This window comes from Urocitellus parryii, chromosome 1, assembly GCF_045843805.1.
Source record: "Urocitellus parryii isolate mUroPar1 chromosome 1, mUroPar1.hap1, whole genome shotgun sequence".
NCBI classification, from domain to species: domain Eukaryota; kingdom Metazoa; phylum Chordata; class Mammalia; order Rodentia; family Sciuridae; genus Urocitellus; species Urocitellus parryii.
In genome coordinates, this window is record NC_135531.1 from 95598254 (window position 1) to 95613688 (window position 15435).

The window sequence follows — 15435 nt, forward strand, 5'->3', positions numbered from 1 at the left end:
TAAGAACAACTCAAACACATACTACCAAATAAATGTGTGTGAGGGAGAAAGAGAGAAAACAAAGATTGAAAGTTAAGAATGGGATAGTGTGTTTAGTACACTAGCCAAAATATATTTAATATAGCTATATTCATATAAAACAAAGGAGACTTTAAGATTCTTCACTAGTGATGAAGACAGCTGTTTCATAACAATAAAAAGGCAAAGAAATAAGTGGAATCCAAGACTGAATATTTCTCTAACTACTAAAATACAAACCACAACCATATTGTGAGAGTTCATATACCTTTGTCCATTCCTAAGAGAATAAGAAGACAACACAGACACATGAACACTGAAGTACTGCACAACACAAATATCATATTCAAATACACTGACATACATAACACACTAAACACACATTCTTCTTTTTTTTTTAAAGAGAGAGTGAGAGAGAGGGACAGAGAGAGAGAGAGAATTTTAACATTTATTAATTTTTTCTTAGTTCTCGGCGGACACAACATCTTTGTTGGTATGTGGTGCTGAGGATCGAACCCGGGCCGCACGCATGCCAGGCGAGCGCGCTACCGCTTGAGCCACATCCCCAGCCCACACATTCTTCTTACATACAATTAAAATATGAAAATTGTCTATATTCTAGATCATAAAACAAGCCTCTCTGCTTTCTGACTGCAGCAGAACAATGCAGAAATTAAAATATGACAAGAAACCCCCAATGCTTCAAAATTAAATAATAACATCCATGAGTCAAAGAAGAAATCACAACAGATATTTCCAAATAGTTTGAACTGGGTAAAAAAAATATCAAGAACTGACATATAAAAACACAATAGGAAATGTAAAGTCTTAAATGCACATATTAGAAAAGAAATTCTAAAAATCAATAATGAAAGATTTATCTCAAGAAGATAGAAAAAAAACAGCAATTCAAATGTGAATAATGAAGATAGTTATACATACAAAATACACATAAGGAAAAGAATAAAATAGATGAGAAAATTGGTGAAATTTAAAGTGGGTTATTCATAGTTATTAGTAAAATTAAAGCTCTTTAGATTAATCAAGTAAATCAATAAAAATACAAATTATCATTATTAGGAGTAAAAAAAAAAGAAAACATCATTAAAAATCCTACAGACATTTTGGAAATAAAAAGTAGATTTTGTGAACAATTTTTGCCAACATGGTGTATCTTTGTACACTATGATCATTTTTTTCTGTGACTCTAAATCTGTTCTTTAAAATAGTCTATTTTTTTTAAAAAGGAAGCCTTACTTTCAAATAATAAAACCCATGACAAAGCTATATTAACTAAGGCAATGTGGTACTGCAGGATAAACAAACAGAAAAAATTGAATATTTGAGCAGATCTGAAATCACCTAATGTATAAGAGGAATGAGGCTTCTGAAATAATTTTGAATGTATTAACTTTTCAATAAATGGTATAAAGGTATGTAGAAAATTTTTGGCTCTAACCAGATTCATTTGAAAAAATAGTTTGATTACAGCTTTAGAAGAAAAACAGTAATTAATATTTCAAAATATATAAGAATAAGACCTTTGTGTATGCAAAGATTTAAACAGAACACAAAAATGCTAATCAAAAGTGAAAAGTATTTATAAATTAAACTAAATTAGTTTTTTTGATCAAAGACACCATTGATAGAAATTAAAATATAAAACATAGATTGGGAGAAGATATATAATATACAATATATTTGTAATATATTATATAAAAGGTCCTACACCCAGAATATCAAAGACACTTCTACAGACCACAAAAGGAAAGATGCTAATGACCGAATAAGAAAAATGACAAAAGTCTTTAACAAGTACTTTACAAGAATATATCCTAATATAAATAAATATGTGAGAATGTAACGTAACGTATTTTGTTAATCACCAGAGAAATACAAATCAGAATTACAAAATGATATCACCACACACTCAATAGAGTGGTTAGAACTGAAATGACAACATCGAATGTTGACAAGGATGTGGAGCAACTGGAACTCTCATATTTATTGGTACTGGAAAAACTACCTATGAAAAATGTTACACAGTATTTGCTAATACTAAATAGATGTGTGCCTATGATGCACAGCAATACAACTAATATAAATATATTCAGAATAGTTACATTTACATGATCATTATAAGACAAGAATGTTCATAACAATACTACTGAAAAAAAGGCTCAAAACTGGATGGATGTTCATGAACTGAAGAATGCATAAAAATCATGATTATATTTATACACAAAACTATTGTAAAGTAATGAGAATGAAATAAATCAGAATGATATGCCACCTATTAATTTTATAAACATATGTTGAATGAAAGAAGACAGACATGAGAGTTATGCACTATAACTCCATATGTATGAGTACAAGAAGCAAAAAGGAAAAAAAAACTATGACAGGAGAATTCAGGATAGAGCTTATGATATGGGGAAATTTACTAATTAGACAGTGGCAGGAGAGAACTTGCTGAGTTTAGGCATCACTCTATTTTTAATCTACATTCTATTTATACAAATGGATCCAACTTTAAATTCAGCATGGTACATTTATATTTGTGCCTTTTCTGCAAGTATATTATGCCTCAGAATTAAAGTAATTTTGTAAAACTTTAGAATTTTTATGTGTCCACTACAAATTATTTTTTACTATAATCTATGAACCAAGAAAGTTTCTTCTTGTACTCAAAAGTTACTATTACAGAGAATATTAACATCATTCCATCTATGTTTGTTTGTTTGTTTATTTTTGGTACCAGAGATGGACCAGAGGGGCACATAACCACTGAACGGTATACCTAGTTTTATTTTTTTTATTTTGATACAGGGTCTCCCTAAGTTCCCAAAGATGACTTTAAATATACAATGTTTCTCCTTCAGCCACCCTAGCCACGGGGATTGGAGGCATGTGTTAGTTTAAAAAGTATTCTTGAACTGAGCATTCACTCAGAAAATGTTTATTTAGAACTTCTAATAACTTGAGGATACAACAAAGGGAGATTTGTGAAAGGATATTGATACAAGGCAGTATTAGAATTTAGAATAAAATAACAAATATCATACGCAATAGTAAATAAGGACGCCTGGTGGCGCTGCAGGATAAGAATGTGATTATTGGGCACTCGGATGCCTCAGACGCCATTGAACCAGGAATCAGAACTCTGAAAGCTCCCTAAAATAAGGAGGCATTGTAGGTGAGCTCCAGGAGACAGATCTTCAGAGAAGGGATCATTCTAAGTGCATGTCAGACAGAAATATTTAACTCAAGATTATTTAACAAAGTCGTTTGAGTGGACTGTATACCGAGTAGAAGGAACTGCACCTTCTGGACGGATTTGAACAATGCAGACTGCTCCAGCAAAATCCCCGCAGAAAAGGCAAGTCATTTTCTTTGCTATGCTGTTGTTTTTGTGGGAGACTGACTCTGAAGCAATTAGATATTCCATGCCAGAAGAAACAGAAAGCGGCTACTCTGTGGCCAACCTGGCAAAAGATCTGGGGCTCAGGGTGGGGGAGCTGGCCACTCGGGGCGCGCGAATCCATCACAAAGGCAGCAATCAGCTCTTGCAGCTTGATGAAAAAACCGGCAATTTGCTTCTACAGGAAAAACTAGACCGGGAGGTGCTGTGTGGGGCGACAGAACCTTGTATATTGCATTTCCAACTGTTACTAGAAAACCCGGTGCAGTTGTTTCAAATTGATGTGCAACTCACAGATGTAAATGACCATTCTCCAGAGTTCCTAGACAGGGAAATGATCCTTAGAATCCCAGAGAGCGCCCAGCCAGGGACTGTATTTCCGTTGAAATCAGCTCAGGACTTGGACATGGGTAGCAATAGCGTTCAGAACTACACAATCAGCCCCAACTCCAATTTTCATGTTGTTACTCATAGTCATGGGGATGGCAGAAAATACCCAGAGCTGGTGTTGGACAAAGCCCTGGACCGGGAGGAAGAGTCTGAGCTCAGTTTAACCCTCACAGCACTGGATGGTGGGGTGACACCCAGATCTGGGATCATGACAGTATACATTGAAGTAGTAGACATCAATGATAATGCTCCCAAATTTTTACAGTCCCTGTATGAGGTACAGGTTCCTGAGAACAGTCCTATAAACTCGTTAGTTCTTGTTGTTTCTGCTCAAGATTTAGATGCAGGACCATATGGGAGTGTATCATACACACTATTCCAAGATAATGAAGTTTCTCAACCATTTGTAATAGACCAAATAACAGGAGAAATTCGTCTGCAAAGAGCATTGGATTTCGAGGCAACTAAACATTATAACGTGGAAATTGTAGCCACAGACAGTGGGGGCTTTTCAGGAAAATGCACAGTGGCCATAGAAGTGGTGGATGTGAATGACAATGCTCCTGAACTAACCATGTCGAGGCTCAGCAGCTCTATCCCAGAAAACTCCCCAGAGACTGTAGTTGCCATTTTCAGCGTTTCTGATCCAGATTCTGGGGACAATGGTAGGATGGTTTGCTCCATAGAAAATGATCTCCCCTTCCTCTTGAAGCCCACATTTAAGAACTTTTATACCTTGGTGACAGAGGGGCCACTAGACAGAGAGAGCAGAGCAGAGTACAACATCACCATCACAGTGACCGATTTGGGGACACCCACGTTGGAAACCGAGCACAGCATAACTGTCTTCGTTTCTGATGTCAACGACAACGCCCCTGCTTTCTCCCAAACGTCTTACAAGCTCTTAGTTCATGAGAACAACAGCCCTGCCCTGCACATAGGCAGTGTCAGCGCCACAGACAGAGACTCAGGCACCAATGCCCAGATCACCTACTCGCTGCTGCCAACCCAGGACCCACACCTGCCCCTCGCCTCGCTGGTCTCCATCAACACAGACAATGGGCAGCTGTTCGCGCTGAGGGCGCTGGACTTCGAGACCCTGCAGGCATTCGAGTTCCGCGTGGGCGCCACAGACCAAGGCTCTCCCGCGCTCAGCAGCCAGGCGCTGGTGCGAGTGGTGGTGCTGGACGACAATGACAACTCGCCCTTCGTGCTGTACCCGATGCAGAATGCCTCTGTGCCCTGCACTGAGCTGGTGCCCAGGGCGGCAGAGCTGGGCTACCTGGTCACCAAGGTGGTGGCGGTGGATGGAGACTCGGGTCAGAACGCCTGGTTGTCATACCAGCTGGTCAAGGCCACCGAGCCAGGGCTGTTTGGCGTGTGGGAGCACAATGGCGAGGTGCGCACCGCCAGGCTGCTGAGCGAGCGTGACGCGGCCAGGCACAGGCTGGTGGTGCTGGTCAAGGACAATGGCGAGCCTCCGCTGTCTGCCAGCGTCACGCTGCACGTGCTGCTGGTGGATGGCTTCTCCCAGCCCTACCTGCCGCTCCCGGAAGTGGCGCCAGAGCGCGCGCAGGGGGACTCGCTCACTGTCTACTTGGTCATCGCCTTGGCCTCTGTGTCATCGCTCTTCCTCTTCTCTGTGTTGGTGTTTGTGGTTGTGAGGCTGTGCAGGAGGCACAGGTCGGCGCCGCTGGGTGTCTGCTCTGTGCCTGAGGTCCACTTTCCTGGCCACCTGGTGGATGTCAGTGGCACCGGGACACTGTCTCAGAGCTACCAGTATGAGGTTTGTTTGACCAGCGACTCTGGGACTAGCGACTTCAAGTTCCTGAAGCCCATATTCCACAATGTATCTCCCAAGAGTGCAAGAGAAGCAACCCATTAAAATGGCACCTTCAGGAATAATTTTGAATTCCATTAATCTGATTATATTGCAGTGTTTTCTACCCCTTATCTATAATTTTCCTGGATTAAGAGTTACAGTGTGTCATGGAGGAAAAGTCCCCCTTGAAGTATAGCTGTGATTTCCCTTCTGTAGTGGAGTTGTTTGCTGGTGTTGTCCAACTTTGGAAAACTCAATTTTACTTTATTGTATTTATGCACTGTCATTACAAATTCATACTAAGGGTTGGTTTTTTTCCTTATATTTTTAGTCTTTTGTATATTTGTCATGGTAACTGGCTTAACAAGTTCAACTGGAACTTTTCCTTATATGGTACTCATTCTGTTTCATCCCATTCAAGGATTTTAGGTGTTAAATTGAAAAAAAAATCACTTCATTTTATTCTTTTTGTTTCCAAATGAATGCATATGATTACAAGTCCAGTATGTGAGAAACCATAATAAAATTCAACAACATCTACTCTTATTTTGCAACCTTAAGCCTCCTTGGCAAATATTTTTTTTGGAAAAACTTTTTAAATTGATATATAGCATACAGAAAGCAAAGTGAATGTAATATTCAGCTGTATGTATTTTCACATGAGCAACTTGAGAAAATGAAACATTTGTATTGCACTCAACACAAATTTCTCCTTAAAATCACTGTGAACCCAAGTATAACTGACATGTCCTCACCATAGCATAGTTTATTTTTGCCCCTTTTGAATTTATATAAATGTGATAATAGACTATGAACTGCCTTGTGTATAGTTGCTTTTGCTCAATATTTTATTAAATTTATTCATTATTCTGCTTAACTTTTTCATTCTCATTGCTGTATTACTCATTTCTTCACTGTATTAGTCTTTTCATTCTCATTGCTGTATTACTCATTACTTCACTGTATTAGTCTATCAATGTTTATTAAAATTCATTGAATATCATCTAGCCACATATATGGGTTGGTGCATGGATTGACTGTTATGAATCACACTACTCTGAACATTCTTGCAATGTCTTTGGACTTTGCAGTTTTGTTGGACACTAAGGGATGGAATTACTGCTTATTTTGTAGGTACATATTTACTCTTAGTAGACATTTCCAAATAGTTTTCCAAAGTGATTTTGCCATTTACACTATCCACAACATCTAGATGTACCCAGTCATTCACATGCTATTATCTGGTTTTTAAAATTTTATCCCATTAGAAAGCATTTTAAAAACTTCCAAAAAAAACTCTTACAACATTTATCCTTAATATTAGTTAATATTTTTATAATTATTTTGGGTTGAATTGAACTCCCATCCCTTCCAGTTTCATATGACATCAGAAATCCCACTACCTCAGAATATGATCTTGCTTAGAGATAGGACCTATGAAGAGGGAATTACATTAATATTAGGTGGTTTGTGTAGGCCCTAAACCAATAAAACTGGTGTCATTATAAAAGGAAATTAGGCATGGAGAAAAGACATACCAGATACATGCATACACAGAGATGATCGTGTAAAGTCACCAGAATAAGATCATCATATATGAGAGAGGCTTCAGAATTTAAAAATCCTGACAACACCTTGACCTGAGACTTATATTCTCCACAACTGTGAGAAAATATACACCTGTGATTTAAGCCACCCATCTGTGGTATGTGGTTATGGCAATCTACAAATTAGATTAGTAGATTAAATTAGTAAATTACAAACAACATTAGTAATTTATCAGGCATTTTTTTCTTTGACAATTTACTGTTATGATTGCTGGGTACTGCATTAAAAAATAACTTCAATTATATGATCTTCACATAGAATATACTACTATTTCAGGTACTTCTCTTGTCAAATTGAAAAGTCCATTTATCTATTAACAATAGTTTCATTGATTTTTGTATGGATAAAATGCAGACATTCTTATTCTTTCTTTCCTGTTTTCGCTTACATTTTCCAACCTCCTTCAGTGAACTTCTGCCTTTAACCACATCTTGTCTATAGATAAGTTTTAGAAACTGAAAATATGAATTTGAATTTTACTTTTTGTGACAATATAAATCATAATTTCCTACAACCAAAAATCACCAGGAACACACTTTATCAAAATAAAGTTGGGGTTATTGATTCTTTGTAATAATGGAAACTGTAGAAAATAAGAAACTGTGGATCACCTTAGTAACAGGGTTACTTTTGTACTACTTACAAAGGAGTTCTAGGATTTGAGTTTGTGATAGGAAATTTGGAGAGGGTTTAAGGAAGTAAGGGTTAGCTCTGGATTAGATGCTTTAAGAAAATGGGAAAGAAATGTATGATTAGCTATTTCACTGAATTTCATTGAGGAATTGAGGAGAACAAGGTGAAATGAAAGTATAATTGGTGAAGAAACAACATTCACTCATATTTTCAAGGAATTGGAAGTCTTTGGTCATTGTCCTGGTTTGAACAATATTCTTATTTTGGCTTGTGCTCAACCATGAAGTAATTTTATTTTCATTTTGCTTAATTGCTGAGAGCCATAGCCGAGTCCAAATGACGCATGGCATTTTTGCCAGAACTGAGTGGCTGAGAGGCGACACCAGCAAGCCATCGAGATGATAATGGTTATGTTAAGCTGTGTATATTAGACCCCTGCTGACCGCCTTGGCCTGCTACTTTGGAGTTCTCCTGGGGATTTCCGGAGAGTTCCCATTGGTTGGGGAAGTGCACGAGGAGGGATTTCTGGAGGCGGGATTTCCGCTTGGTGTGTGATGTGTCCCGAGAGAAAGCCGAGTGCATGGCGTTGTTGGGAGTGGGAGAATAAAGGAGTTCCTGTTTTGAACCTACAAGGCTGTGTGGCGGCTGGGTTATTTTGTGCCCAGCCAGACTGCGGCACTTAATCAGAATCACCAAGGTCTTTTTTGATATTGGTGTTGGGTGAGGTGGTTCATGTTCTGTAGGAGATCTTGACCTACCTGAGAGTGTCAGGACAGTCCCTGGTTATTAGTGGCTGATTCTCTCTCTCAAAATATTGTCCCTTATGCAGTCATAGTAGTTGGGATAAGTAATATCATACCTGCTCCTTGGATCTACCATTGTGCTTCCTATGCCATTGAAAAAAAGAATGTCCCTAAAATCAAGATCAAATAGATTCACCTTTTAAACTTCTTAAGTTAACCCTATCTCATCTTCACATTTTTTCAAAATCCCAATCATGAATTCAGCTTCCCATATTTTCTACCTGGAGCCTTCTATCTTTTTGCTTCTACTAGAATTAAATGTTCTCTGCATCTGCACCAAACTGCTCTCTGGTCTTCATTCTCTCCTATTTGATTTCATTGTGTGATGGGACCCTCATCCCCTTCTTTCCTTTTTCATTCCCTTCCTTTGCTATAGTAAATCCTCAAATGACATCCCCAAAGAGTATGTATAGAGAAAAACTTAATATCTTACATGCCTGAAAATGTATTTAGTTTTCCCTAATACTCTACTGATGATTCAGTGAGATAAAGAATTCTTGCTCTGCAATTTAAAATAGTTTATGAATTGATTATTAATCTAAAATTTTAAATAAATCTTACCCAATATGATTGTTGATCCTTTTTGTTCTCTCTTCTTTTACACACATATATAAAAAATATAAATTATATGTATATGCAATATGTGTAATTTCTGTCTCCTTTCTTCCCTCTCAAATTTTAGAATTTTCTATATTAGGATATTTGAGTTTCACAATAATATTATGTTCTTTTTCATTTATTTTTCTGGACCCTTGATGTATTTATACATTCTAATAATTCACATATTTTCATTCTTGAGATATTTATCTCTACTACTATTCCCTTACCAATTGTATCCCTAACTTTATCTTGTTATTTCTGAGATTTGAGCTTATCAGTTATATAATTAATTCTCTATTATATTAGGGTTTTACTTTGTTGTGTTTTTTTATTTTATATTCTGACATCTCTTAATTTGAGTTCCTTCTAGTGTATTATTAATTTTGGTGTCATATTTAAATCCTTAAGAACTTTGTTATTGAGACTTTTCCAAAGTATCATTTCACATTTTCCACAACTCACTTCATATCCCGAATTATCTATTTGCTACAGAGTCCATTTTTCTTTCTACTTTTCCTTTTTCTTTCATTTATTTCTTGTTCTTTTTTGTTAAATATTTCTCTTTTTTCTTATGTCTTTCGCACCCTGGTTGTCTGTTTATATGTAAAAAAGGATAGAGTATTTGAAGAAGCTGCTGCTTTTTATATATTCTCTGCCTTTGTATTACAGGGTGGTTTCCACTAAGACCTCTATCCTGAATAGAAATTCGGACAAGGTGCTCTGTGAGAGGCAGTGCAGGGCCAGGTTTATAATGTCAGATGTGACTTTATAGTGGGCTGAGATGACTGGGCAGGGAGCTCTTTTCAGGAAGTGATCCTTGATATGCCCAAATGCAAAAGACTCTACTCTGAGATTCCAAAACCTCCACTAAATGTCTTAATGTTCTCTAGAAGATTCCTTTGATTTCTTTAGAAATAAATGACCCTTAAGATTTTTGAGGAAAGGTCTTGAGGAGAAATAATTATTAAACTTTATAACCTATTATATATAATGTATACTATATACTTTCTTCATATTTATTTTCAAATTCATTATACATATCTCATTTAATCCTTCAAATAATGGTATAATTTTAATGGTATGATTTTTAAAGAGATGAACAAACTGGACTATACAGAAGTAAACCAATTTGACAAACATCATTGTCTTCACCAATTCTGGCTTCTATAATGAAGTGCCATAGGCTGAGTGGTTCATAAATAGCTGAAATTTATTGTTCACAGTTCTGAATTTTTTCACTATGAACAATGGTGATACAAGTACATATAGTTAGGTACTATTTGGGTCATATCAAGAATTAGTAAGATATCAAATATAATAGACAATTAATAGATTCTCTAATGCTAAGATGATATAGATGTTAGAATTATCTGAAGAAAGTTTTCAAAACAGATTTAATAAAGTGCTTTAACAAGCAATTATGAACATAGTTGAAATAAATGAAAAATAGAGTTTCAGCAAAGTCTGAGTGCAGGGTGCCAGCATGGTTGTATTCTGTTGAGGGCCCTCTTCCAGATTATACAATGCCAGAATAAGTATGAGAGTACTTTCCAGGATCCCTTTTATAAGGGCACAAATACCATTCCTAAGAGATCTATTCTCAACACCCAATTACTTCCAAAGGCTCTCTTTCCTAATACTATCACATTGGGAGTCAGGATTTCATCAGCCACCCAGCTAGTAAGAAGAAGAAGAATTCAAATCCAAGAAGACTAACTGCGAGAAATTGTTTTATTCTTTGTTATTTAAAAACTTTTCCTATTTTGAAATCTGTTAAAATTTCACAAAAGTGTATATAATTGTATATATTCAATTTGAAATAAATAATATCAAAAGGATCACCCATACATCTGTTTAAAAATTAGAACAATGCTACTGAAAGTACCTCTTGGCCTCCATCTTAACATCTTTCATCCCTGTGGGGGAAAAACTCATGTCTTGTATTATTAAATCAATTATTTGTTCTTCTTCAGAGCTGCAATATATATGCATAAGTTCTTCAGTAATATACTAGTTAGTTTTGCCTGTGTTTGTAATTTATATGAATGGGATTCACGTAGTCTGGATCATGTATGGGTTTGCTTTTTAAAAATCAAGTATTAAACCAAAATCCATGTTGATGATGTTGTTTTGTTGTATTTCATTTTGTGAATACATTTTTACTTTTAAATTCATTTACTCTTGATTGACTTTTTAGTTGCTCTGAATTTTGTCACTATGAACAATGGTGATACAAGTACATCAAGGAAGGTACTATTTGGGTCATGTCAAGAATCAGTAAGATATCAAAGTGAATATAATAGACAATTAATAGATATCCTAATGCCAAGATGGTAGAGATGTTAGAATTATCTGAAAAAAGTTTTCAGAACAGAGTTCATGAAGTACTTCAACAACCAATTATGAACATGGTTGAAATAAATGAAAAATAGAGTTTCAGCGAAGAAATGTATGGTCTTACAAAAAATGGAAGATGGAAAGGAATACCAGTGGAAATTTTAGAAATTAAATATGCAATAATTAAAACAAGAAACCTCAATGGATAGGCTCAAGAGGGAAATGGATAGGACAAAGAATGAATCAGTGAACTAAAAGAACAACAAAATTTTTTAAAAAAGTTTTTAATATGTATTTTTAGTTCTTTTACTAAAATAGATTTTATTTTATTCATTTATTTATATATGGTACTGAGATTCAAACCCAGTGCTTCACACATGTTAGGCGAGTGCTCTACCAGGAGCCACAACCCCAGCCCATGGAATTTATCTAATCTGAATAACAAAGAGAAAAGATAAAAAATAAAAAATAAAATAAAAAAATAAAAAATATATAAAAAATAAAATAAGAAAAGAGAAAAGAGACTATAAAACTAGGAACAGTCTAAGCAATCTGTGGGACAATAACAACAGAGGCAACATTTGTGTCATTGAAATTCTGAGAGAGTGAATTTGAAAAGAAATAATGACTGAAAACTTTCCAAATTTGTAAAAGACAAACTCACGAGAATCAAAACTCCAAATGAATTGTACACAGGAAAATCCCAAAGAAATCCACACCAAGATACTTCAAATATCTGAAAACCAAAAAAAAAAAAAAAAAAAAAAAAAAAAAAAAGCAAAGGAAATACCTTGAAAACAGTGAGAGAAAATTGAAATACCTTGAAAACAGTGAGAGAAAATTGTCTTCATAAATTCAGGCTTCTATAATGAAGTACCATAGACTAAATGGTTTATAAATAGCTGAAATTATTTTCAATAAATAGAAAAGAGAGAAGTCTCAAATTAATTTCCCAGAATTTTGCCAGTTCCAGCTTTCATCACAGAATTCAATAAAAGAAGAAACAAAATAAAGCCAAAGCATGCAGAAGGAAGAAAATAATGAAGGTAATAGAAATCAAGGAAATTCAATGCAAAAATAATAGAGAATAATGAAACCAAGTACAGGATCTTTGAAAAATATCAATAAAATTTATAACACTCTAGCAACACTGATTGAAAAGTCTTACCCAACCATTTGAGTTTTTAGGTGTGATTTTGCATCAAAATCTTTATATCTTCAAACTTTTCTACAATATATCAATTGAGAAGTTTATTTATGCAATTGCTTACATGTTATGTTTTTCCTGAATTGATGTGTTTTTTTCTTTGTATGTAACTCAATTAAAGTTGTTAGAGATTTAGTTCATCCCTAAAGTTTAGTTTTTCACTTTTGATAAACCTGAACTATATTTTAAAGTTATGATACAATTAAAGGAAAACAAATATTTGAAGTAAACAATGGAAATCAATTTGATAAACTGTGCAATAATTTTAAGTTAACTAAGTGAAATTTAGTTTAACATACTTCACAATGTCTCATCAGTTAAAGTACTATTGCTGGACATTGGTAACAATCCAGTTAAATTATTCTTTAAAATATCTATCATTTCAGTTTGGTATATATAAGAATAAAGAGCATGGGGCATGGTGATTTTTTTAAAATGTTGTCTTCCTTTCCATTTTGTATAGAGAGAAGACCAAGGTTTTGCCACACAATTATTAAAAATAAATGTATATATGATTTAAGATTATTCCCACTGAAAGAAGAAAATGTTCTACATCTTGAAAGAAGTGGGAGTTACTACAGAAGAATTCATAGTAAAGTGTTAGTTAAGGGGTAGGAATGTAGTTTAGAGTCAGAGTGCTTGGCTAGTTTGCTCAAGGCCTTGGGTTTTATCCTCTGTACAGCCAAATAAATAAATAGTGTATTTTAATTATGTAAACATTATCTCAAGGAAAGAACTATACAAAAAAATATTTGGAGTAGGCAGAGTGGAGGGAAAGTTATAGATGAAACAATGATGTGAAAGTTGATGCTGTATGCATGGAGGTTTGTTCTGTTTACTTTGTATTGTGTTGGACATTTTCCATAATCAAACATTATTTTATTCACTGTGATAACATGTATATGGAAGCAGAATCAATTCAATTGTATACAAGTAAATCAAATAAAAGCAAAATAGAGAAAAAGCAAAGAAGTCTTTTAGGAATCAAATATAATTCACTTTCTATTACAAGAAAGTTTCTTGACATATCCAACTGATATCTTTGGGAGAACATTGAGATACTGTCTTCTTTTTACCATAACTATAGTTGTTCTCAAAAGATATTTCAGCAATCTATATTGAATTTGATAATGCTGTACTGTTGATTACATTTGCTTTAAAATGAGAAATAGAACCAACAAGTTATATTTGAGGATGCCTGTTGGTGCTGCAGTCAGAATGAACAACTCTGGAAGACAAAGATACCATTAAGCTGCAATCAGAACTCAGAAATGCCACCCAGAAAGAAAGATACATTTATAAATAGCTCTGTTTCAGAGGATAAGCCAAATCCATCCAAGATCTTCATGACTGTTGGTTTTTAGTTCATCTCTACTCTTTGCTGTTTATATCCTCCATTCTAGTAACATTTATGAGGTGAATCCTGGAGGCTAGTCACATTGATGTTCTACCTTCTGGTTGCATAGATATTATGTTTAATTATAAAAATGATATCAGCTGTTCTGAGTTTACTTTTTTAGCTTTATTTATTGTACCTAGAGTTGATTTTTTTTTAATTCCCCATTGGCCTTATTCTTCTCTTTAATGTGTAGGCCTAACTTCATAATGAAGTAAGACTTTTGGTGAGGCCATTTATGAGTCATGAGATTTAAAGTATTTATTTACCATTAGTGTTACTAACCATCTTTTATGTTTCATATAGTTTGTTGGTGTTTCACGAATTATTTGGAGTCACTCTGCTCATCAGAGATAAATTGGACTCCTTAAGAAACACACACACACACACACACACACACACAAATATATTATCTATTTCACCAATTTATTTCTCTTCCTTTCAATGCTTAGTTTAATCTCTACTTCTCCTCTTTAGTAACAAACAACAGCCTACCAGGCAAGGTGGCACATATCTGTAATCCCAGCAGGCTCTGGAGGTTGAGGCAGAAAGATCTGAAATTCAAAGCCAGCCTCAACACTGGTAAATTGCCAAGCAACTCAGTGAGATTCTGTTTCAAAATAAAATACAAAATAGGGTTGGGGATGTGGCTCAGTGGTCAAGTGCTCCTGAGTTCAATCCCTCCTGTACCCTTACCCCACCAAAGAACAAAACAACCCATAAGTCATCATGAAATTTTAAAACACTCGCATTTTTCAAAAATAGACTATTCAAAACTCACAATTATGGATTTAGTATTTTGAAATTTAGGACTACTTATATTTAAATTTCTTTTAATAGATCTTATCTTTTCTTTAATGGTGTTTAAAGTTCTTGCAATATGCATTAAAAGATACTACTTAAGTTTCTGAGTACTATTTCATTTCTCTTTGTGTATTTAAAATGCAGAAGAAAAACACTAACTATCATGCTTTAGTTATGGCAATCAATTATGTAAATAGTCACAAGAATCTTCCAGAATGGATAATTCACCTTGCCTGACTGGGATGATCATTCTTTATATCATCAACTTTTCTCTCATGAAGATGAAATTTTTTTCCTGATAAGTTTCACAGTCTGCATGGAATTGTCCATGACAAAATATGCTGGGCCATACTTCTAGCCTCCATTCTTCATTGTAGCTTTAAAGCCTTTATAGGA

The 15435-nt window shown here is 34.9% G+C and overlaps 1 protein-coding gene across 1 annotated transcript; it reads left to right on the forward strand.

Moving 5' to 3' along the window:
• The first annotated feature begins 3222 nt into the window (after positions 1-3222).
• LOC113179762 (protocadherin beta-5-like) lies at positions 3223-5714 on the forward strand. The gene has a single exon (XM_077796512.1). It carries the CDS (start codon positions 3363-3365, stop codon positions 5712-5714), a length of 2352 nt encoding a protein of 783 aa, XP_077652638.1. The 5' UTR covers positions 3223-3362.
• Positions 5715-15435: the final 9721 nt, after the last annotated feature.